At 43.2% G+C, this 25,182-nt stretch overlaps 1 protein-coding gene across 1 annotated transcript in view; it reads right to left on the bottom strand.

The window, feature by feature from the left end:
• The window catches only part of HS6ST3 (heparan sulfate 6-O-sulfotransferase 3), a 665,274-nt gene extending 643,323 nt beyond the window's left edge, over window positions 1-21,951 (bottom strand). The window contains exon 1 of the mRNA XM_045480919.1: window positions 21,129-21,951. Coding sequence (XP_045336875.1) covers window positions 21,129-21,832 — 704 coding nt within the window. The 5' untranslated portion in view covers window positions 21,833-21,951. The remainder of the gene's footprint in view (window positions 1-21,128) is intronic.
• Between the last annotated feature and the right edge of the window lie 3,231 nt (window positions 21,952-25,182).

The following is a 25,182-nucleotide window of genomic DNA, read 5'->3' as shown; positions in this document are numbered from 1 at the left end:
CTGGCAATCCAGGGACAGAGCTATCGCTCATCAGGGAAGTTTTAAGGTAACAGAATCTCGGTCCCCTTGATACCAAGGTTTAAAATTTCTAAATGCTTTTAGACAAGAAACTTTACAAATATTATTCCCATTACTGCTTTCATAAAAAGGGAATGTTGCACAAAACTGTGTCTTGATAACTGTGATCAAGTGATACATACAAGGATAGTGAAAGTCATAGGCCCTAACCTTCCATGGGAAGCTGCACTCTGACCTCCTTACAGAGGAGTCCCTAGTGGGGACTAGTGCCCTAATGGGATACTGAAGGATGGGAAGCTTTTGCCCTTTTCCACAGAACATCCTTTTCCTTCAGGTTCTTGTATCTCCTTATTTAACATCCTATTGCAACTTCTGTTTTATCTTATTTCTATGTTCTGCTCTGTTCTCTCCTTTATCTCTTTCCTTCTTTGTTCCTCAAAATCCCAAAAACTGACCAGCATAGAAGCCTGACTTGAGGAATTACGTGCCCACACTCTACTGGGGCACATGTCATTCTTTGTCCCCGTGAACCCATGGTGCTGTCACCATGGACTTCCCAACTCCCAGCGCCAGGCTCCTTACTCTCCTCTCCAACTCCACATTTATCATCAGTCTTGACTTCAACATTTGCATGAATAATCCATCCACCATCTCGTCCCAGCCTTTCTTTGACCTTCTTAACTGCATGGATCACTTCTTGCCCCCACCTCAGCACTTACTCACATAGATCACACAATTACAGCACCCGCTCCAGCATGTCAACCTCACACACTCTGTTCCCTGACCATCATCCCCTGCAGTCCAGCACACTTACACCACAGGCCAGCTCCCCTCCTACAGTTCCCCAGACAGGCCTAGGCCATCAACCCTCACACACACCCTTGACTGTTCTACTCTCTATCCTCGTGTATCTCTTAACCAGTCTGGATTGCATGATCTCGGTCTATAAATGCCTCCTTGCCACCATAACTCTCTTGTTCCCCCACTGGTAAAACCCCAATCCTGGTTAAATACCCCATGCACTTACTCTATGCCTCTACCAGAGCAGCTTAATGTTGCTGAAGAAAATCACAGAATGTTGCTGACTGGACTGGTTTCAAATTTATAATCACAGGTCTCAGAACAGAACTCAATACTGCCAGACAGCTTACTTCCTAGGAAATTTGTTTTTCCAACTTCTGAGATAATTATTTACACCTTCTCTGCTCTCCTCAAGTTTCCAACATTTGTTCCTCTCTGCCCCTCTCTCAGCTAATGACCTTGCTGTGTACTTCATAGAGAAAAGAATGCAATCAGATTAGAACGACCTCATCTTTCAACCCTCAGCTCACCAACCTGCCTGGATCTGTACTCAAATACCCTGCCTTCATTTCTGTTAAAAAGAGAAGAAGATAGATGAGATCCTGTGTTCTATGATTGGATCATCTGTCATTGTCTTTAAAACATCGCTCCTACGATCACCCAGCTTTGCTTTATCATTCCTGTTAGCATTCAAACATGGCTCAGGGGCTCTTGCAAGGTTGCAGTGTCTGAAGACTAGACAGGGGCTGGGCGATCCCCCGCCAAGCCCACTCACACCGCTGTTGGCAGAAGGCTTTAGCTCCTTGCCATATGAGCCTCCCCAGAGGGTGCTCAGGACACAACTTTACCCAGAGAAAGAGATGACGGGGGAGGGGTGAGAGACGGAGAGAGAAAGAACACCAATACAGAAGCCACGGACCTTTTATAACCTAACCTCTGAAGTGGCATCTCATTGCTTTGGTTGTATTCTATTCATTAGAACCAAGTCACTGAAGTCAATCCTGGGGGGTAGAGAAGAATTAAGCTTTACCTCTTGAAGAGAAGAGCGTCAGAGAATTTTTGGAAATATTTGTAAAACCATCACTGTTTAAGGACTTGAGGTAATTCTAAATGTGATACTGAACAAAAAATAATATCTCTTCAGTCCAGCATATATTTGGAGCCCTCTATAAACTACCCTATATCATCCCAATATCACACCCTCTTCAGCCAATTCAAACCCTTTATTATGTGCCTGTTTATTACTGAAAATATTCATACTTTCTTACAGCACATCTTCTTTAGAACTTGTATATGTAGTTCTGAATACAATACCATGAGTTGACTTGAATGTTGTGACGTAAATATTTCCAAGTCATTTTGTCTATGCCTTACAGAACTGTATTTCACTCTTTCAAAGCCAGGACCAGATCTCCCCAGTCTGTGTCCTCCACAATGCCCAGTATTGGGCTACGTGCAATCACGAATCAATCAATCAATCAATCAATCAATCAATCTAGCCAGCTACCTATAGAAATAAACACTTCAAAATAAAATTAAATAGCAAAACCACTAATTCAAAGGGATACATGCACCCCCATGTTTACAGCAGCATTATGTACAATAGCCAAGATATGGAAGCATTCCAAATGTCCAATGATAGATGAATGATAAAGAAGATGTGGTATATGTGTACAATGGAATATTATTCAGCCATAAAAAAGAAGGAAATCTTGCCATTTGCAATGACACGGATGAGCTAAAGAGTATACTGCTAAGTGAAACAAGTCAGTCAAAGAAAGACAAATACCATATGATTTCACTCATGTGTGGAATTTTAGAAACAAAAGAGCAAAGGAAAAGAAAAAGAGAGAGAAAAACCAAGAAATAGACTCTTAACTGTAGAGAACAAACTGATGATTGCTGGACTCGAGGGGTGTGGGGAGATGGGTTGAATAGGTGATGGGGATTAATAACTTAGGGCACTTGTGATGAGCACTGGGTGTTGTGTGCAAGCGTTGAATCACTATATTGTATACCTGAAACTAATATAACACTGTATGTTAACTAACTGGAATTAAAGTAAAAACTTTTTAAAAATTAAATATTATATCACTCTTGTCAACCAGTCAATGCTCTCACAACATTGTATTATTCAATTTTTTTAATGTTTATTTTTGAGAGAGAGAGAGAGAGAGAGACAGAGCATGAGCGGGAGAGGGGCAGAGAGAGAGAGAGAGAGAGAGAGAGTGAGAGAGGGAGACACAGAATCCGAGGAAGGCTCCAGGCTCTGAGCTGTCCACACAGAGCCTGACACAGGACTTGAACTCACAAACCATGAGATCATGACCTGAGCCAGAATAGGACGCCCAACCGACTGAATCACCCAGGTGCCCTCACAACGTTGTTTAAATTGGAAGGGATCATTGAGGTCACCATTCTACAGCCCATCCTTTTCCTCCCTCTGTCCTCCCACATCCACATCCTCCTGTAGCTCAGAACCATACGAATTGAAGACCTGGTCCCACACCAATCTCGGCAACCAAGCCACAGTCCTGACTATGAATGTGAGGGCAATGACTAATCTAATCCAGAACCCAGTCCCAACCTGACTTTGCTTCTGTACTCTGATCACTTGTTTTTTACTCTGCTTCTGAACCTAATTTTTACCACGTTTATGCTTTTGAATAACTAGATTCCGTGTCCTATATTTGAGTTCCATTCTTGATGGCTGTTTTAAGGATACTCGGGGATTTATTTTAATCATTTGTGGTAGGAAGAGCGGACACAGAAATGATTGTTAGGAAGGAAGGAGTTTTGTATACTCACAGAGCCCTGGTGAAAGAAGGCACAGTATGCCACACCAGGCCACGTAGGGGAGCACCAGGGTCAGCTAGGTGACAGAGGAAGCAAGGGGAAAGCCTGGACAAGAGGCTTTCTTGTGGTTTCTCAGGGAAGGAACAAGGGAGGCAGGGTTTAGGACGGGCTAGTTTGAGTCGTGGCTGTGGGCTCTAGGGTACAGCGGCTGTGCTAAATTGTCTAGTACCTGGCCCTCAGGCGATTAGCGCAGGGGTGGGGCACGGGGGACAGTGACCTGGAGTATAAGAGCTTAGTAAAGGAAATGGTTGGGGATATACTCTCTGAGTTAGTTGGCTTTCATGTGCAAGACATGCTCAATGTCATGGGCACGTACTTTATCTCCAGGAATTAGCTAACCCTGGGAGGGGCAATCCCTCCAAGGGTCAGTAAGGCCCCAGATGTCAAGGCATAAAATACAAAAACCAGAAAACATGGTTATAATAATAATAATAATAATAATAACAACTTAGCTCCACCCTGGTTCTGCCTTGCTCTTCCTGGTATTCTTACTACCTGCCTAGACAGCAGTCATATATGCACAATATCAGCACAGGTATGGTTCTGCAGTACACTTATCTTAATGAGCACTAAAACTAATGTAACACTGTATGTTAATTATACTTGAATGAAAAATAATAATAAAGTACTTGCTACTTTCTGCTCAAAAAAAAAAAAAAAGAGAGAGAGATGGTTCTGAAATCAGATACACCTCAGTTAAAATACCTCACTGCTCTTAGGGGTGCCTGGGTGGCTCAGTCGGTTAGGCGTCCGACTTCAGCTCCAGTCATGATCTCACAGTTTGTGAGTTTGAGCCCCACGTTGGGCTCTGTGCTGACAGCTTGGAGCCTGGAGCCTACTTCGGATTTCTGTGTCCCCCTCTCTCTCTGCTCCTTCCCCACTCATGCTGTCTCTCTCTATCTCTCAAAAATAAAATGAAAAACATTTAAAAAATTAAAATAAAAGAAAAAACCTCACTGCTCCACCAATGATTAATTCTGCAGCCACGAACAAGTCACTTAACCTCCCTGAGCCTCATTTTCTCATCTGTACAATGAAGGTGATAATAGTACCTACTTAATGCAAGTCCTTACATAAGAAAGCACTTAGCCTAAAGCAGAGTAAGCAATTAAAATGTGTCAGCAATAATTACTAGTTCTTCTCCCTCTGATTTCTCCCAAAGTGTACTGTGATTGATATGTAGTAGACACTCAATAAATGTATGTTGAAGTTAACTAAACCAACAAGGAAGTAAATGGAAAAAAAATCAATGAATAATCTTTGACTAAGCACAGAAATGTAACACTTTTCATAGATGTAGTTAGGATAATTGGCAGACCAGAACTTGGAAGTGAGGCCTGGATTTGAAGTCTAGTTTTATAATTTAATCCCATGTGTCTCTCTACAACAGCATGGAGAGTCTATTGGTAGGCTCTCCAACATCCATTCCCCCTTTCCCTTGCGAGAGAGCCTTGATTTTGTCCTGCTATCCACTATCCCCATCTTCACGGATAAATCCTGGAGGTCCTATTCCCATTGCCATTGATTGGCTTAGGGGTAGGAAAGTGAACTTTCTGCTCTAAATATCGTCCCTTTGGCCAGGAAATTCTGCCTGAGCAACTGCAGCCTTCCTGCAACCATGAGTCAACAAGGTTAAGGGGGTAAGGCAAAGGTGTGAAAAAACACCTGGGGCCTCAGTAAAATAATGACAGCTAACATTCAATGAGTGCTTACTGTGCTTCAGGTATACCTCTAAATGTCTGTGTGCATTAACTCATATGATCCTCAACACTAATACCAGGTAGGAATGTTTTTATCACTGTTTTACAGGTCGAGAAACTGAGGCTTCAAGTATTCACGCAGTCTGTGCAAAGTCACATGGCAGAAAGTGGCAGAGTCGGGATTCAAACCCACGGTTGGACTCCAAAATTATGTTCTTTGCCTCTTTGCTTTACTAGATCTGGAAAATGCTATCAAGACAGAATCAACCAATTCTCTCTGGGCTTGTTATGAGACTTAAAATGTTTCACTATTAAGCCAATATGAACTTGAGATTTTGTTAAATGCAGCTGATAGTTTCCCAATAAATATACTCAGATTCTTCATCTGTAAAATGGGGACACTTCTACGTGCCTCAGAGGGTTGCTGTTAACATAGAGTTCAACAAGTGCAATACCCTCCCTCTCTTCTTCTGGATCACCTCCTACTGCTGGTCATCACATCTCTCCTGGTTTTCCATCAGCTTACTGACCTTCTTCCAAGACTCTGGTCCAGAAGAAGTCTGGTCAGGTCATGATCTCATTGCTTGTGGGTTCGAGCCCCACATGGGTCTCTGTGCTGATAGCTCACAACCTGGAGCCTGCTTCAGATGCTGTGTCTCCCTCTCTCTCTGTCCCTCCCCCACTTGCACTCTGTCTCTCTCTTGCCCACTCTCAAAAATAAACATCAAAAAAAAAAATTTAAGACTCCAGTCCAACCCAGATACTTTGTATAGTTTAAGGTCTCCACCCAAGTAAATGTGTATATCCTCCTAGAAGTGATCAGGCATACCTCATATATGAAAACCAGCTCCTTACTAAGCAAAGTTATTCTGCTAACAGATCTTTATTATGAAACATAAACTCTTGATTCTAGAAGATTTTATTTTCTCTTCTAAAGTAACTTTTTGCTCTCCTGTAATTAGCTTCAAAAGCAAGTATGCAGAGAACAGCTCAGTAGATTATCACATGCTAAATCAGCTTAAATGAAAATGAGTTACATTCTCAGCACACTTTGAGGACATATTAACCGAAAGTTATAATTTATAGTGGTCATATGAAAATAATGATAAAGTCATGAATACAAAAGTAAAAATACCAATTTTAGGATAGCTTCCTCAAAAGGGTAAAGCAATGCAGGGGAAAAAAACTTTTATACCTTGATCTGTGCCAAATCCCTGGAAAAAGAGTTTCCTGATGGTCTAAGGAGAAAAACTTGAGCATCTTGATAAGCCTTTTATGATATATTATGTCCTGTTTAAAGTGAAACTGCTCATTACTCTAACAAGTTGTTGAGCTGAATGTGTGTTTTGCATATTTTCGAATGCATCTTTGTCATTCCTGATTTTTGAAACTCCCTGTAAACACTGAATTATATATTCATTGCATTTCCAAAATCCAACTTTCCTTCCTTTCCCATTCTATGTCAAAAGGCTCCTCACTGTCAGAGTAAATTTAAGTTTGTAGAGTACTTTATCCTTTACCAAGTGTTTTCACTTAACCTCCAACAATTCCAAAAAGGAAGACAGGACGCATATTCCTATCCAAAGTGTCCGATAAATTAGTAAATTTATTCATGCTTGTTTTCTTTCATTCTTTCATTTATTCAGCCAACATTTATTTGACAGCCATTATGACCAGGCACTATTCTAGGCACTGAGGATGCAGAGGGAAACAAAACAGTCACTATCTTCAGGAAGCTTAAATATTGGCAGGAAGGCCACACAATCAATAAGTAAACAAGTCCATGAAGAAGCCTAGATTCAAACCGTGTTGCTTAATCACAAGTGCAGAGCTCTTTTCAGGATAACACTCTCCCTACTTGGTCCAAATGAGCTGACACAAAAGTTCTCTTTGCCACGAATTTGGGCAGGTTGATTTCTTGGACTCCAACCTCTTTGGGTTTCCAAAAGGGCTCAGATTTTTCATAGTCTTCTGAAAAAATTCAGTGGACAACTATCGAAGCAGCATCTAATAACCACTTCATTCAGAGCACTGTTACAGACAGTTGGGAAGATTATCCCTTATCCTCCCCAAAACAAAAGAATTGTGGATTTAGAAATAAAATTTAAAAAGAAACATACACACCTGTAAATGTTTGTGGGCGTTAACTCAGATGATCCTCATTACTAATTGTCGGAGGAAGTCATCTAGAGGATGGGACCAATGGGTGAGCCAGCACAAGCTGGACCTGGGGTAAATGGAAGGCATCCCCCAGCCACTCCCCTGTCCTTGGAATGCACTTTCTGCCTACATCCCCACACTAGGAGCTGTCTCTAGGACACGGCCTTGAGATAGTAAGGTGTGGAGACCATCTGGACTGAACTCAGCTAAGGTCTCTATATAAACTCTTAAGATTCTGGCAGGCAGGTGCAGAATCATCAAGGGGCCACCCGCCCAAGACAAGCCTCGTATGTAAGTTCCCTTGCTTAGTAAACCCGCTGCCTACCAATCTGGAATGGCTGCCTCTTCCTTCAGTCTTTCTTTGCCCTCCATGTACAGGGGTGTTTCTGATTTCACCCAGGAAGCTCCCAAAGTCTGGAACCAACACTGACACCAAACAGGAGTGTTTTTATCACTGTTTTATGGGTCAAGAAAACAAAGCTTGAAGAACTCGTACAATCCGTGACAGATCGTATAATAATAATAAGTAATAGAGTCAGGACTTAAACCTACATTTGGGCTTCAGAACATATGTTCTTTGCCTTTTATTTTACTGGATCTAGAAAATGCTATTGAGGCAGAATGTCTGCCAATGCTAAGACCTTCTTCCCTGGAAAAATATGGTCACATAAAATTTTAAAGTACAAATTAATATCCTGCAAGAGTCTACTCATTTAGTTATTAGCCGTTGTGACTACACAGGCTTTCCACGGGACAGCCTTTCAAATGACTCCCCTTTGCCTGTTTTCCGTCTTACAGCACTCACTAGTAGGTTAACTTCTTCCACGTATCATTAGTAATTCATGACTTATTCGTGAAGGTGCACGGCTAGCACTACTACGGACCTAATACAATGAATATCTTATTAGGAAGAAATTAACAAATGAATTGTTGCCGATCAATAGGTGTTGAAGAGAAAATTACAATGATAGTAAAGCCTAAATAATTTATACACAATATTGATTTTTTCATTACATTAATTATTCTTTATAGCACACATAGGGAACTCGCAGAATAAAACTTTCAAAGCAAAGAAATTTATCTGCAGTGGTGCTGTAGGCTTAAGTGTGAATTTAAAAGACAAAGAATGGACCATGAGAGCTGAGAAGTATTTTTAGATTAAATACGCATCAGATAATAAATTTGACAGCTCCAACGTACCGGAGTTCCTTCATGTTGTCTGACGTTTTTATACACAATGCTTTTGATATTTATTTATCAAGAGAAGTATTGATAGAACTGTTTCTTTAATAGAATCATTAGAAATAGAACTATCCATTAATCCACCTCTTTCATTGAATGTTTGGAAGGCAGAATGACAAACTCGATGAAGCTATGTGGGAAAGAAAACCTTCTCTAACAGCTCGCCCAGAATCTTTAAGTTAACGGGACTTACGTTCAGTTGACTGGAGTGCAGGCTCCTTATAGTTAATATTCGGAGCCAGCAGAATACAATTCCTAAGGCAATTTTATCATGGCAAGTACACTTCACACAGATGCAAGGGCCTGCACAAGAGCCTCATGTTTGCAGACCATTGCCAACTCTAGCCATCACATAATGGGGTTCTAGAGAACAAAAAACAGTGCTGTACGTAAAGAGTACATACATGTGAAAAAGAGTATGTTCTTCGTGGATGATGCTGTTCCCAGCAACGCAAAATCCCCTCCTCATGGATGGAAGAAATGAACTCAACACACATGCGCCAAGCTCAGTAGAGGTACTAGGGACAGATATTGCATTGAATATCTACAAATGCATATGTTGAATCATGTTTGGCTCATGACATTTTGACTCTTGGAATTTGCACAGTGAATTGATAGTTCTTATGTCAAGTTTTCTCAGACATCAGCTTTAACTATTTTTCAGTATCTAATGTTAGGAGATTCCATGTTCCTAATATTTTGCAAAGAGTTGCGTATATGTATAGTATCAAGCATATCATATCTCTCCTGCAAAATTAATATGGAAATAGTGTTTCAAATGGCTTTTAAAGAAAAACAAAAAAAAAACATTAAAATAGTTTCAAATTGATACTTTTTTCTAATTGATACTTTTTTTTTTCTTTCCTCATCATTCACCCGGAGACTGAAAGCCACATTAATGTTACTTTTAATGTTCTTAATGTTCTTGGAAGAAAATCTAAGCAACAGGAAGCATCTCATCTCACAAGTGTGCTTTTGCAAACTACAGCTGGTTTTGCAAACTATTTTGTCAGTCTCAATTAATATCTCTATACAACTTCAAATTTATAAAATACCACATACAGGTACAATATAATATAATATAATATGCATCATAATACAGGTAAAACTTCCCCAATCTGTTACTATTATCAGCTGATTCTGGGGTGACAAAACACCCAAATTTAGCATCATTTCTATTGTTCAGTGAAAAAGTCACTGTCTATGGTGACTGCTATTCTGTGGAGTGTGCTTTGCTGCATTCACCGTTCTTTAGGTGGAGACTAACAGTCCATACAGAAAACATGAGGTCCAGGTACGAAAAGAACATATATTTATAAGTGGTATCATTTGTAGACTTGAACAGGACATTCATAAAATGGATTAGAAGACATTTCAAACTATTTAAAGGCAAGTTATTCTGCGTGTTCATCCCACCCACTGCCCCCCCCCCAACCCAAATCCATTCTCCATCTTTCTCTGGCTTGTGGAACACACGTGGTTATATCAAGTAGCTCTCTTACTGTTCACCTTCTGCGTGGATTCAGCCAGTGGAAGGCAATGGAAGGAGACCGGCAGGTGGGAGGAGAAAGTGATCAGGATATTCCCTCACCATCCTGTCCTCTCTGCCTCAGCTCCATACTTCTGGAACAAGCAGCTCCCATGGGAAAGCCCTTCTTACCACTGGGGCCATAGCTCCTGTCAGGCCCCAGCAGACAATGGATGCTGACAACATGGTCTCCTCTCTCTGCCACTTCAGGCCCGGAGGGGATACCCTTGTCGGTAGTTACAAGGGGCCCCAGGTCCAGTGGTGGCCCTTAACCAGTCCATACCTCTGTAATAGCCCATCACAATCCCAGAGTGTCCCTCTGTTTGCTTCTAGGACCCTGACTAATACAGCTAGCTGTGCTAGAGAAGAAGAATGTGTAAGTAATCAAAAGAACACCCGCAGCATTTAATGACACCGGCCCTCGGAGGCAGGGGATAGATGGCGAATTACTCCCCATAAAGGCACTAATGAGACCAACCATTGCACGCAAGATAAACTGCTCACCTCCATTTTCAATATTCCTTCTGATTCGGTTTTTTAAGATTTCATTCTTCACCTTGACTACTTTTGTCCTTCTGCTCTCCCTCCTCCGTAGCATCCTTCTAATTTACGCTCCACATTATCAGTGTCTGTTCTCTCTTCCCGGGCATGTCACTTTGTTTTTTACTGTACTATACAGATCTTACCTTGCACACACAGCTTAAGTCACCAACTATATGTGTTTAAAGTCATGTGTACCCTTCTCTCTAGTTCTGTTTTCACTTTTTCAAGCAAATCTATAAAATTCTACAAGTTCATAATTAGAGTCCACAAAATTTGGAAGCTACCATCCAACTATATAGTCAACATCCATAACCTTGATTCCTTTGAAAGAAATACTCTGTAAAATCCAACAAATAAATGTGGAAGACAGCAAGGAGGTTAGCATTTCTACCCTCTTACATTTATAAAGAAACTAGAATGCAGAGGTAACCGTGAACATACGGTGTTAAATGCAAGGTTCTGACAACAAATGGCACAGTACTTACCAATAAAAGCATGCTAAGATATTAATAATAGCAATGAACTGCAAATATTTATGTGCCCACAGGCAACTAATTCAATTTCACTGCAGGATTGCTCCATTTATGAATTTAATTGTGTGTGTTTAAACATTTTTGCTGCTGTTTCATTAATTACCCATAAAAAAAATAAAATGATATGCTGAAGAAAAGGAAGAGTGCGAGTTTCCATTCAAATGCCTTCATTTAAGTGCCCACTAAGTGTCCACGGCAGCTTACAAATTAACACCTACCTTCATCATCTGTGGCTTTTCTGCATCACAACTTACAGATTCATTTTTGGTCTCTCAGGATGAGAAGTGCCAGAGTCAAAAAGGACGGTACAGGGGCACCTGGGTGGCTCAGTCGGTTAAGCATCTGACTCTGGATTTCAGCTCAGGACATGATCTCACCATCCTGAGATTGAGCCCTGCATCAGGTTCCACACTGAGCATGGAGCCTGCTTAAGATTCTCTCTCTCCCTCTCCTTCTGCCCCTCCCTTGCTGGCGCTCTCTCTCTCTCTCTCTCTCTCTCTCTCTCTCTCTCTCTCAAAAAAAAAAAAAAAAAAAAAGAGGGGGGAATGGTACAGGTTTACCTATCATTTTATTTTTACACAAAACAGCGTGGATGTGTACGACGAGCCCCATGAGAAGAAAATGATGGCTAATGCTTACATGTGGCAGGCTTTGCTTCAAAGGTGCCACATGCACCGTGAGAACCCACCAGGGGTAGTACCACCATGCCTCCCATTTTCCAGAAAAGAAAGTCAAAGTACAGAACAGGTAACTGACTTATTCAGGGTTACATGAGTGTAAGAGGTTGAGCCAGATGAAAATCCAGCTCCCTTGACTTCACAGCCCATGCTCTTAAACATCGCCCTAACTACACTCACAAATTGGACATCAGCACAACTCACAGTGATTTTCAGTGACTGATAAATTTGTCACTGATTTCTTCCAATTTCCCTTGAGGACTGTTTTCCTAATCCGGGGTCTCCTTCCAACACTCCTCAATATCACAACCACCTCAACCATCTGACTTCAACCAGTAGTAATCCAGTACATATTATTTATACTTTTCTCGGCCTCCTAACCTACATCGAAGACACTGTGCTCTCCAGAGGCTGATTTTTTTTTTTTTTTACTAAAGTTACAATAAATGAGATTAACCTTCCCAAGAGGCTGTTTGTACCCACATGAATTTCTGAGTTGTAGCATACTATCTCATAGGGAAACCTCCTAGGATAGTCCAATAAGGTCTGGCTTCTGTCCTTACTTTTACTCCTCTAGAGAATCAGAGTTGACATCTTGCTAATCATGGAAGGCAACTACTAACAATTAGAACTGTCACCTGAAGTAAGAGAGTTATGCTACAAAACATTTAATCATTCCCTCTTTTAAAGAACCACAATCTTGTCAGGTTATGCTGATATTTTTCCAATGTAATCTAGAACATGTCACAGACTTTCGGCTGACGTTTATGGAGTATCTTTCATAGATCAGTCTCTGTGCTGGGAACTTTGCATGTGTTTTACTGAGCAAATGTATGTGCTAGAGGAAGATATAAACAAATAATATCATCTAAGTTAAACGTCTGGTACACTTCCCAACACATAGTTAAATGCTTAGCTATAATTAAAACAAAGCTCTATTAGCCAATTAAAATCAACAGAGGATTTATACATAATATCCATAATTTAACAAACTCAAAAACAAGATAATTAATTACTAGAAAATATTAATTTGGGCTCCCCATTTAATTGTTTTCATACTAAACCTATTTCTTGGCCCAATAATTTATTTCATGAGTCTTAAAATCACATTAGGATTTGGCAGTATCATTTAGACCTGTTTAATCCATTATCAAGCATAAGTAACTTTCAAATGCCATAAGCTTCTGATTGTCCTTCGTCAAAATGAGATGATAATAATTAGCTTTGGGGAATAATAATACAAGAGTCTAAGATTAAGCAAATCCACATTGTCAGTGGCTAAATTTACCTAGAATTCAATTATTACATGAGCATTTGGATTTTTCCAAAAAAAAATCAACCCTTGCCAATATCCCAAGGTAACCAGCAAGAAAGAGGCAAAAAAAATAAATCATCGATCACCATTTGCCAGGTTCCAGTTTTAGCTTCACAACTCAAAAAGAAAAAAAAGGAATGGGTTTAATTCAACCTCTTTCTGATTTATAGCAAATATTGGTGGTTTGGACCAGAAGCAATACTTTCAGAGACTCTGTAATGAACATGTAAGTGGATACGGCATAGAGACAATCTCTTATCGCCTTAGTTTCACACAGCACACAAACCTGATGGTGAAAATTAACCTTCTTCGCAGTTCAACATTTCTAATTAGAAGAGACATCAAAGAGATTATACTTTAGAAGGCTGTATGGGCCATAATATTCTAGACAATCTGAAAGAGAGCTCTGCTGACTCCTTATATATTGCAGCCCACTGTCTAAAGGAAAAAGCAATAACCAGATGATGTTTCAAAGTGGTGATGGCTTAAAACATAAGAGACTCTTAAAAACTGAGAACAAACTGAGGGTTGATGGGGGGTGGGAGGGAGGGAGGGTGATGGGTATTGAGGAGGGCACCTGTTGGGATGAGCACTGGGTGTTGTATGGAAACCAATTTGACAATAAATTTCATATTAAAAAAAAAAAAAAAACCAAAGTGGTGAAGGCTTTTGGTGGTAAGTTGTGTTATATTTTCTCATCTTTCCTTTTTTTTAATTTTTTCAATATTTATTTATTTATTGTTTTTATGTATTTTTTTTTTTTTTTTTTTTGAGAAAGAGAGAGAGACAGAGTACAAGCAGGGGAGGGGCAGAGAGAGAGGGAGACACAGAATCTGAAGCAGGCTCCAGGCTCCAAGCTGTCAGCATGGAGCCCAACAGGGGGCTCAACCTCACGGACTATGATATCATGACCTGAGCCAAAGTTGGAAGCTTAACCAACTGAGCCACTCAGGCACCCGACTCATCTTTCCTTTTTATATTCATCATGAAGAAACAGAAGCTCTAGTACACTGGACTACTGCTTTTGGCCCTCACCATGTAAAACAGTCTATACCACCAGACCTGTGCTTTCCAAGTTTCCTTGGTGGAAATATTTACAAATGTTTGACAACTGAGTAGTTCATTTGTAATCTTTTTTTTTGAGGGCGGGGGGGGGGGGGGTTGTGTTTTGCTTTCTCTGCATGGGGCAGAAGAGGGGAGAAGAAAGATACCCTGAATTCAGCTTAGATTAGAACACAGAATCTTAAAATAGAAGGCCAGAGAGGCTAAGCTCTTCCTCAGGGAAGAGTTCCTTTCACAACCTCAGTGGTTAATGAGCCACATTTCAAGTTTTCACTGCTGGGGAGTAAGCCACTGCACAAAAGAGTCCATCTGCATTTTAGATAGCTACAAATTTTAGGAAGTTCTTACTCTGAGTTGAAACCTTCTCCAACCACCTAAATCTCAAGTATCCTAGTTCCATCCTTTGGAGAAATACAGAGCAAGCTTCCTCCATCTTGCACACCTTCCTCCTTTGAGTATTTGAAGGCAATTTTTACATCTCTCCTTATTTTTTGCCACCTCTATATTAAATCCCCCCTGTCAATTATACCTGTAATTGACACAGTTGGAAAGACTATCCAGAACCCAATGGTCCCTGTGGGAGCTGTATCTATGTGAGCTCCCCTTATCACTACACACACACACACACACACACACACACACACACACACACGCACACGCACACACCAGTCCCGTGGATGGTTCTGTGATACCAGGTGGGTCTGGAAACCTCACTGCCCCGGCCCCATGGACTGGCTAAAAGAAGACTCACAAGTTCCAAGCTGGGCTATTCAGAGTCATGCCCCAACATTTCAAATTGGAACTTGGAGAAGGCTTGCTAGCCTCTTGGTCTGTGGAGCTATTAGACATGACAGCCATTTACCCATTTCATAGAATAAGCCGATTGGACAGAGTGAGATCAATATCCAAAGGAGTATGGGGAGAAAGACCCCAAACTTCCAGTTCCAATCATTCTTCAAACCAACTCTACCCCTCCGTTTCCTGTGGTCTGGTTGTTAAGCCAGTAATGCCCCCTGGCTGAACTGAGTTTGAGTCAGGTTTATATCATTTGCAACACAGAAGGTCCTATCTACCCCAATATTCATTAGATTCCAACTACTCTACCAGAACCAACAGAAAGTAGGTCATAAAAGGGAAAAATCACTACCCCACCCTACAAAAGGTGTGGACAGAATCTCTTGCCAGCTTTATTTAAGAATGAGAGTGATACTCACCTACCAAAGATGAAGGTCTTTCTTCCTAATAGACTAACTTCCGTAGGGCTGACACTGTTCAAAACTGCATTCCTAGAACTATTGCAGTAACTGGCACATAATAAGAGCTTAAAACACTCTCCACTATACTTTTCATAGTAAACAGAAAAAACAATAGGCAAAACATCATATATAAATTATTAAAATGAAGATTCAAGTCCCTGAATAAACCTTAGACATATCATTTCACTTCCTTGGGATTAAATTGCCCATTTGCCATATATATTGTAGGACTCGATCACCTCTTCAGTCTTCTTTAGCCATGAAATGCTATGATTCTCTCCATACTCAACAATAGTAAAGAATAGTCTTCTAAAGGCCTGAACATGCAAATAAAAGAAGGGAACATGGTAATAAAGAAGGCAGCATAAGAATAATAATTTAAAAAAGAAGGGTTCCTGGGTGGATCAGTCAGTTGAGCATCAGACTCTTGATTTCAGGTCAGGTCATGATCTCATAGTTCACAGGATCAACCCCTGCTTCAGGCTCTGTGCTGAGCGTAGAGGCTGCTTAACAGTCTCTCTCTCTCTCTCTCTCTCTCTCTCTCTCTCTCTGCCTCTCTCCCCTGCTCATGCACATTCTCGCTCTCTCTCCCAAATAAATTCATACATACATACATACATACATACATACATACATAAAAAGAATAACCTACAGGGGCGCCTGGGTGGCGCAGTCGGTTGAGCGTCCGACTTCAGCCAGGTCACGATCTCGCGGTCCGTGAGTTCGAGCCCCGCATCGGGCTCTGAGCTGATGGCTCAGAGCCTGGAGCCTGTTTCCGTTTCTGTGTCTCCCTCTCTCTCTGCCCCTCCCCTGTTCATGCTCTGTCTCTCTGTCCCAAAGATAAATAAACGTTGAAAAAAAAAATTTAAAAAGAATAACCTACCAAAAAGATAGTTGGGGAGAAAACAGAAGAAAAATGAGCAGAAATCATCAGTGATGTGATTGAAGAGGTCACTCATACATGCCACCTTCTGATTTGCTTCCTATTTTACTCTAACTACTCATTGTGCTGGAAAAAGCCCTCTGTGCTGGGTCCAAACTGCCAGCCCCAGAGCCTTTTCCCTTCCTGGGCATGTATAGTCCACATGATGGCTTCTCCATCTAAACCATGTCCTTTCAGAGTTAGCTTCCCACTTTTGCCTTTGGTCCTAGATATTCCATTTTTTCATCTTTAAAGATAAAGAATGCTTTTGTATCTTTAAAGTTTATTTACTTATTTTGAGAGAGTGTGTGTGTGTTAGCAGGGGAAGGGCAGAGAGAGAGAGAGAGAGAGAGAGAGAGAGAGAGGATCCCAAGCAGGCTCTGCACTATCAGTGCTTAAACTCACTATCAGTGCTTAACGCAGGGCTTAAACTCACAAAATGTGAGATTATGACCCCGACGCAGGGCTTAAATTCACAAATTGTGAGATCATAACCTGATCCAAAACCAAGAGTCGGAGGCTTAACTGACTGAGCCACCTAGGCGCCCCCTAGACATTCTCTCTTGCTCTCGCACCATTCCAGACAGGTTTCCTTTTTGTCACCAACAGAATATATACACCCAAGTACACTGTGTGCTTTCCCTGTTTCCCATCCTGTACCCTGCATTCACTGATGCCCAAATGTCCATAATTTTCCACTTATTTCTTAAGTTCGGAGTTTAGGATTCTGTCTCGACACAAGAAATCACAAAATGGCATCTCTATGGCCAACAGACACATGAAAAGATGTTCAACATGACTCATCATCAGGGAAACACAAATCAAAACCACACTGAGATACCACCTCACACCGGTCAGAGAGGCTAAAATTAACAACTCAAGAAACAACAGATGCTGGTGAGGATGTGGAGAAAGGGGAGCCCTCTTGCACTGTTGGTGGGAATGCAAACTGGTGCAGCCACTCTGGAAAACAGTGTGGAGGTTCCTCAAAAAATTAAAAATAGATCTACCCTATGACCCAGCAATAGCACTGCTAGGAATTCACCCAAGGGATAGAGGAGTGCTGATGCAGAGGGGCACTTGTACCCCAATGTTTATAGCAGCACTTTCAACAATAGCCAAATTATGGAAAGAGCCTAAATGTCCATCAACTGATGAATGGATAAAGAGGTTGTGGTTTATATACACAATGGAATACTACTTGGCAGTAAGAAAGAATGAAATCCTGCCATTTGCAGCAACATGGATGGAACTGGAGGGTATTATGCTAAGTGAAATAAGTCAGTCAGAGAAGGACAGATATCATATGTTTTCACTCATATGTGGATCTTGAGAAACATAACAGAAAACCATGGGAGAAGGAAAGGGGAAAAAATAGTTACAAACAGAGAGGGAGGGAGGCAAACCATAAGAGACTCTTAAATACAGAGAACAAACTGAGGGTTGATGGGGGAGAGGCGGGGGAGAGGGGAAAATGGGTGATGGGCATTGAGGAGGGCACCTGTTGGGATGAGCACTGGGTGTTGTATGTAAGTGATGAATCATGGGAATCTACCCCCAAAACCAAGAGCCCACTGTATACACTGTATGTTAGCCAACCTGATAATAAATTATATTATAATTAATTAATTAATTAATTAATTTTAAATTTTTAAAATGGCATCTCTATAAAATAAGGTGACCTACTTTACAATGAGCTGCTCTAAGGAAGTCACCTCAGATCCTTTCATAAAAGATGACCTTGATTCAAGAAATATTGTTAATACAATTAACAACTAATGTTAAGTATGACTATATACCAGCACATTCTACTATGCATAGATACTGTGCTAAGTATGTTGCATACATTTGCCCCTTCAGGTCTCGTAACACCTCTCTAAGAGAGTACCAATTACTACCTATGCATTAAAGATGAAGATTCTGAGGCTCAGAAAGAGTAACTTACTCCTGCTTACTAAGTAAGAGCCACTCTTGGTTACACAAGAGAGCCATATCCATCTGAATCCAGAGTTCTTGCTGTTACCCACTACATGACTTACGAAGACACTAATCCCTGTGAGAAATGGGGAGGGGGCCTTTCAGGGGGACCAAAAGCAAAAGAGACCAGGGAACTAAAACATGATCTACTTCTTGATTTTGCTTAGAGTCTGCCCTATTTGAAGAACCTTGTTCCCATTATGTAGCAATAGATTATCTGCCATTTTGCATTGTGGAAACGTACCCTCCATTATCCAGGCTAATCTAGTTGACTGTAGAATGCTGTACTCGGGCATTCCAATGACAGACTACTAATTCAATCTTCTGGGTGAGGAAGATGGTACCAGACATCCCTTCAACCTTTTCCCTATAACTTAGATGTAGGGCACCTCACATAAACCACAACCATTCCTTCCTATGACGTCTAGAGCAAAAAAGTAACTTAGAATATCAGCAAGGGGAGAGAGCGTGTAGAAGAAAAGGGAAAAGGATTACAAAGAGTAGTGTAAAAAAAAAAAAAAAGCTACCATGAAAATTTTGAATTCAAAAAAAAAAAAAAGCAAACCGGTTCAGGGTGATTATCTGATAACTTGGGGTTCAGAGAGAAATAAATGTTCATGGTCCATCATTAAACAAAAAGAAGCACTTGTGCAACAGAAACGATATGTTCGAATAGCCACAGTGGAATTTTCCTACACCCCAGCGTAGACAGATACTGAGGATTTCCTATAGGACTGAGACCTCAGTGCTGTAATCCATGTAGGGTCTATAGTAGCAGCAACATTTCATCACTAAGCAAAAATCCAGTTATTTTTGGTTCCAGAATCTCTAATTCCTCCTAAACTCTTCATCTATTCACTGTGAGTTTTACACATATTGGCAGAATATACTGCCGGTCCCTGTTGAAGAGTCTTTAGATGTTCCTGTGTGATAATCAAAGTCTCTAGTTTTACTGAAATGGAAGCTGGGAATCAGACTAGCAGACTCCTTGGGGTCATTCAGGAATTAATACATAAAGGTCTCAATACAAAAAGTACAACTTTGGCTAAAAGGTAGCAAAGATTGTCTCTCATTGAAATAATCTTGTTTGTCAGGAAGTTTGAGAGTCATAATTAATTGAAAAACTGTTTTGAGCTAAACATAGAAGGGCAGGATCTAAAATACTACACAATTAAACATTTTTAAAAGTAAAAGGTCTTTAAAATATGCTAAGGAAGGAGCCTTCATACCAAGCCCAACCAGTTTCCTATTCTAACCAATTTCCATTAAACAAGGAAAGGAGCAGGGAGGAGAGAAAGTATTTGAAAAACTGCCAGACTAAAAAATCCCATAATGAAATTTTGCTCATTCTTGGAGAAATGAAGTAGAATTAGATGCTTCACTGGTGGCAAATTTCAGAATCTGGGTAGCTTCCAGTAAATGAAGTTTTTCCATAATGTCAAATGCAAAAGCTATCTGATATCAACATATTGAGCTTGAGTTTTTAAATTCCTATTTCCTTACACCAAATTGTTTGAAACCTTTGAGATAAAAACTTCAATAAACTAGTGTTCCAAGCTTTTAATATTTTAGTCCCTTGAGCAAGCATGTCAGATTAATCTTCAAATTGCAATGGGCAGAAAGAACATTCAACCAAATTCTTAAGCCCATGCCTCTCTCAAAGGATGTTAATAATGTAGGCAGTTTCATTGGCTATTAAGATTTCAAACTTTCCTAATTCTCAGCAGTATTGCTATTTAAAAGTAGGGGGTATGGGGCGGAGAAAACCATCTATCTTGAAAGGAAGGGATGTTACTTATTGTATCTCTGGATTCACTTAGCACGTAGCACGTTGCCAGGCACACAGTAGGCATTTAACTAACACCTCTGGCACCAGTTGATGGTTGGCCTGGGGGAGAGTGGAAATCTTGCTGAGAACAGCATGAGTCCAAAACTGGCATTGCTCAGCAACAAAGACCATCTCCAGAATTAGGGTTATCGAGGTATACAGCAGGAATTTGAAAGTGTATCTTCAAAGACACATCAGGAGGATTGTTTCCCGAGCTGGAGAGGAGCCACCCAAGAGCCACCTATAAGAGGGATTCGGCTTGTCTGGGGCTTCAGCATGTCTGTAAAACTCCTGCCCTGCCTCTCTACGCCCAGCTCCTCCTGCCTTTTACCGGGTTTGGGTTTCCACTCACACAACTTAGGAGCAAGATCCGACCTCGCTAGTCTAACCCAGGCCTCCTCTTCATTCCACGGTCAGCGGGAGGCCGCACCGTCCTAGACACACGGAAGAACATACACTCTTGCTCCAGGACACCTCTGAAGCTGCAAGGGGGTGGCAGGAACCCCGGGGGCGGGAGTGGGGTAAAAGGGAGGGAGAGGAGTGAGTTCAAGCCCACGGCTCTAGCCAGAGGTTTCTTATCCCACTCCCCAAGCCTCTGCCCGGACCGCTGGAAGACGCTGGGGAAACTACCCGCAGGCTCGGGGTCCGCGCCGGGGGTGGGGAGAGGGGCGGGGAGGTGGCAGGAAGCGAAAGGGGGCCGGAGACAGTACCTGGTGTGGCTGTGGTTGCGGGGACAGTCTTTCTTCTCCATGATGGCCGGCACGCAGTTGGTGAGCTCCGTCCAGTCGGCATGCAGCCCGCAGCTCCAGCCGGTGGAGAAGCGGGAGAAGAGCCACGTCTCCTTCTTGCCCGGCCGGTGGCAGGTGCACTTCTTCTGGCCCGCTTTGCAGCTACACGGCTGCTCCAGCCGGATGTTCTTCACAAGGTGCCGGCCGAACGTGGTGCCTCCGGTCTTCTGGATGTGCAAGAACACAATCACGTCGCGCCCTTTGATATTGAAATCCACGAAGCGGGTCAGGTCCTTCAGGGTGAAGTTAAAGCGCGGCACGAACCGGGGCAGGGAGCCATTCTCGGGGGCCTCGGGGTCCGGCTCCTCTTCCTCCTCCTCTTCTTCCTCCTCCGGCTCCCCGAGCTCCTCGTCCTCGTCCTCCGGCGCCGCGGCCCCCCGAGGGCCCTCGGGCGGCCCCCGGGGTGGCGGGGGCAGCTGGGGCCGCCGCTCCCACTCCTCCGGCGGCGCCTGTGCCCGGCGGGCGGGACTCGGGGCGGCCGGCTGTCCGGCCTCCCCCGCGCGGGGCTGCTCCCCGAAGTTGGCGCAGGAGCTGGTGCAGGAGGGGGACACGTACTGGTACATGATGACCACGAAGAGGAGAGTGAGCACCGGCGTCAGCAGCCACTTGTTGAACCTTTCATCCATGGTCCCGCTCTCAGGCCGGCAGGCGAAGCGGCGGCGGCGGCAGCGGCGCGGACTGGCGCCCGCTCGGAAGTTTCGGGGACTCCGGGGCGCGGCTCCGAGTCCGCCGCTCCTCCATGCCCCTGACGCGAGGCGTGCGGCTGGCTGGCGGCCCCGCGGCACTCCGGCACTCCGGGGCTGGCAGCGCCGGGGCCTGCGAGCCGAGCGGGGAGGCGGGCGCCGGCGCGGGTAGCTGCGGCTGCGGCGTGGGGCGCCCTGCGCTCCCGGGGGCGCCCGGCTCGGCCCGCTCCCCGCTCCCGCCCGGGCGCGGCGCGCGCTCTCAGGCCACGCGGGGCATCCCGCCGCCGGCGCTCAGGCGCTCAGGCGCTGAGGAGCGCGGCTCCGGTCCTGCACCTGCCCGGGGCAGCCGGGCGGCTGCGGCCGCGAGCGCGGGGGCTGCATGAGGCTCGCCAGGGCGCGGGCCAAGGGCGAAGGCGCGGCCCGGCCCCGCCGCCCCGGCCGGCCGCGGGCACCGCGCTCGGAACGCGCGCCCGGCGCCTCTGCCCGCAGGTCGCCGGGCGCGGGAGCCGAGAGGGCAGACGGCGCCCGCCGCAAGTTTGCGGAGGAGCCCCCGCGGCGGCTGCGGGCGCGGCGCCTGTGCGCAGCCGCCTCTCCGGGAAGAGTCGCACTGCTGTCCGGGTCGGTCCGCCCAGGCGCGAGCACGCAGGCACACTCGCACACCCTGGCTGGCACCGCCACAACCCGCCAGCCGGTGTGACAGGAGCCCTGCTACCCGCAGCAAAAACCTGCCCTAGGTACGGAGCATGCGCCAAAGCCTTCCCCAGCCCCGGAGGAGTTTCCAGGGGAGGAGTCCGCTGCTCCACGGGGCTCGGAGGAGGCAGCTGGGGGTGGGAATCCCTTCAGCCTCCAGTGAGGAGGTATTTGGGAGAGAGGTGAAGGCGGAGAGAGGAGAGAGGCCCCGAGGAGAGCCGCCGGCTCGGATCCGAGACCACTAAATCCGCAGCTTTCTCTTCCTGAGGATGGACGCAAATCTGGTCGGCCTATGTGCAGGAATACCACTTGCGCACCGCTGGGCAGACTCACCTAGACAGGTCTGCGCTCGAGCTGGCTGGGGAAAATCGGCTCCAGACTGCTTTTAATTTCTACCCAAGACATTCTAACTGGTGCTCAAGTTTTATTCCGGTCCCTCCTTAACTACAGATTTGGTGTGTCCAACTCCACAATTGTATGCAACCAGCATCCATTCATCAATTATCCATTAGGTACCTGCTGTCTATCACAGGCTCTTTGTTGAACGCACACTTCATTTCCTCCACCACGGGACCAACCAGCCCACAACCGCGCAGTACTTAGAAGAGCTTAGGGGTCACCTCCTAAAATCCATCCTACTAATAATACACACCGAGTTCCCAAATGTGCAAGACTCACCCCTAACCCCCAACGTAGATGATAAGACCGACACGTACCTCTATTTCATAAGCTAAATAAGCTCTAGTTGACGTGCAGATTTTTTTAACTTTATTTTTCAAACATGTGAATTTTGCATTTACCTGAATACCACATCTTTGTTTAATAACATTTTCTGTTTTTCAGGTAATGAATGGATGTACCATCAAATGGGAGTAACTACCCCTCCACAGTCCCTACACTCGTTTGACCCATGTGGAGAGGGGAGGTGTGTTGAAGAGGGAAACAATGCAATGTGATTATGTCCCTCCTGGCTACCTTGCCAATCCCAGTCCACCACACCTGGCATCTCCTGCCTTTAGAGCAGTCAACCTTCCCACCTGGCCCCTTTATGGATGGGTATGGTACTTGTCTTCTCTTGAGACAGTGTACTATCTCTTCCATTTGTCAGACTACCCCCTTCACAGCCATCAGTTAAGATCCAGATCTCTTTCAGGGATGCTAATTGAAAGTTATTTTTATTGTTCTAGACAGGTGGAATTCTTCTCAACAAAGCTTCCCGCCTCTGCTTCCTTTCCTCTTTTCAACTCTATAAACAACCACAAACAGTGCCCTTCCTGATACTGTATGAGCCTACATTAGTTACAAAAAAAAAAAAAAAGTGTTGGGTAAGATGAATCAGCTTCTTTAAAGCTTACTTAATTCTACTTATTTTTCTCTCACTTAAATTCTAAAATCCTATTAATGACATCACACTGCTCTCCAAAGCAAGAAATTGTGAGTGATAAGACAAAGAAAACAATAGAACTCAACAGTTACTTCCTGAATGCATCTGGTTAATGGTATTACTTATTCAAAAACATACACCTTTGCTTACCAAAGTAAAACTTCATTATACTTTTTTATGTTACTTTATTTGAGAAGTTTCTCATTTTCTATGAAATCATTTGCTCTCACATGCATAAGTATAACCTTGTCAGCTACCCAAATATATAACTTCAGTGCTTCGGCAATTTGTATAATGGAAAGCACTTTCTAGATATTATCTCATTTGCTCTCAGAACAACATTCTAGGAAGATAAGAGAAGTATAATATCCCATTTCAGAGATGAGGAGATGGAACCAAGGAAAACCAGGAGAAAGCAGAGCCAAGATTAGCAACCACTAACATCCCTGAGATACATTCAAATCACCATTGAAGAAACCCAATGAACATCAACAACAGGGCCCATAATTTCCTCTCTCTCCTCTGGAGACCCTTTGAGTCAAGAGGCAGGAAGAGGCAACGGAATTGCAATAGAACAATTAAATTATTTTCCCTCTCCCTCTGGCTTTAGAGACAAAGCTGAGCAATCTCTGTATCCTGCGGTTTGGGACACCTACTCTGTCAGTTTCCAGATAAACAGAGGAGAGACAATAACACTCTTGTCATGGTTATGTCATTGTTAAAAGACATTATTTAGGGGAATTTCAGAAGAAAATATGATAACAAAAATATCACAGTTACGTCATTAACAAAATGTATAGTTCCATAAATAAGTTCACTTTAACCCTTTTCAGTGTAGGTTATCCCAGAAATCTGTTTTTGCTTTTAGTAAAATAACTAATGGAGGGCCACCATTTCCTCGAGGTAACCACAAGAAAAGCAATGCATAGAATCAAGCAATTACACAGACAATTCAAGCATGTATGCAAGTATTCATTTTTAATGAGAGGTAACTTTGGTTGTGTAAACACGTCTGTCCCAGGTGTGGCCTCCCTATTACAGTTGTGGAACTTGGTGTGAACTTAATCGAAGCTCTTAAATCATGCAATAAACAGGTTTCCTTATCTACAAGGGCAGACCTCACATCCAGGGGCAAATGAATAGAAACCTTGTAAAATTGAATGCTCTCCAGGTAAAAGGAAAAACATGTTTGCATTCAGCCTGCTACAGTTACTCCACG

This window comes from Leopardus geoffroyi, chromosome A1, assembly GCF_018350155.1.
Source record: "Leopardus geoffroyi isolate Oge1 chromosome A1, O.geoffroyi_Oge1_pat1.0, whole genome shotgun sequence".
NCBI lineage: Eukaryota > Metazoa > Chordata > Mammalia > Carnivora > Felidae > Leopardus > Leopardus geoffroyi.
This window is presented reverse-complemented; position numbering and strand designations above follow the sequence as displayed.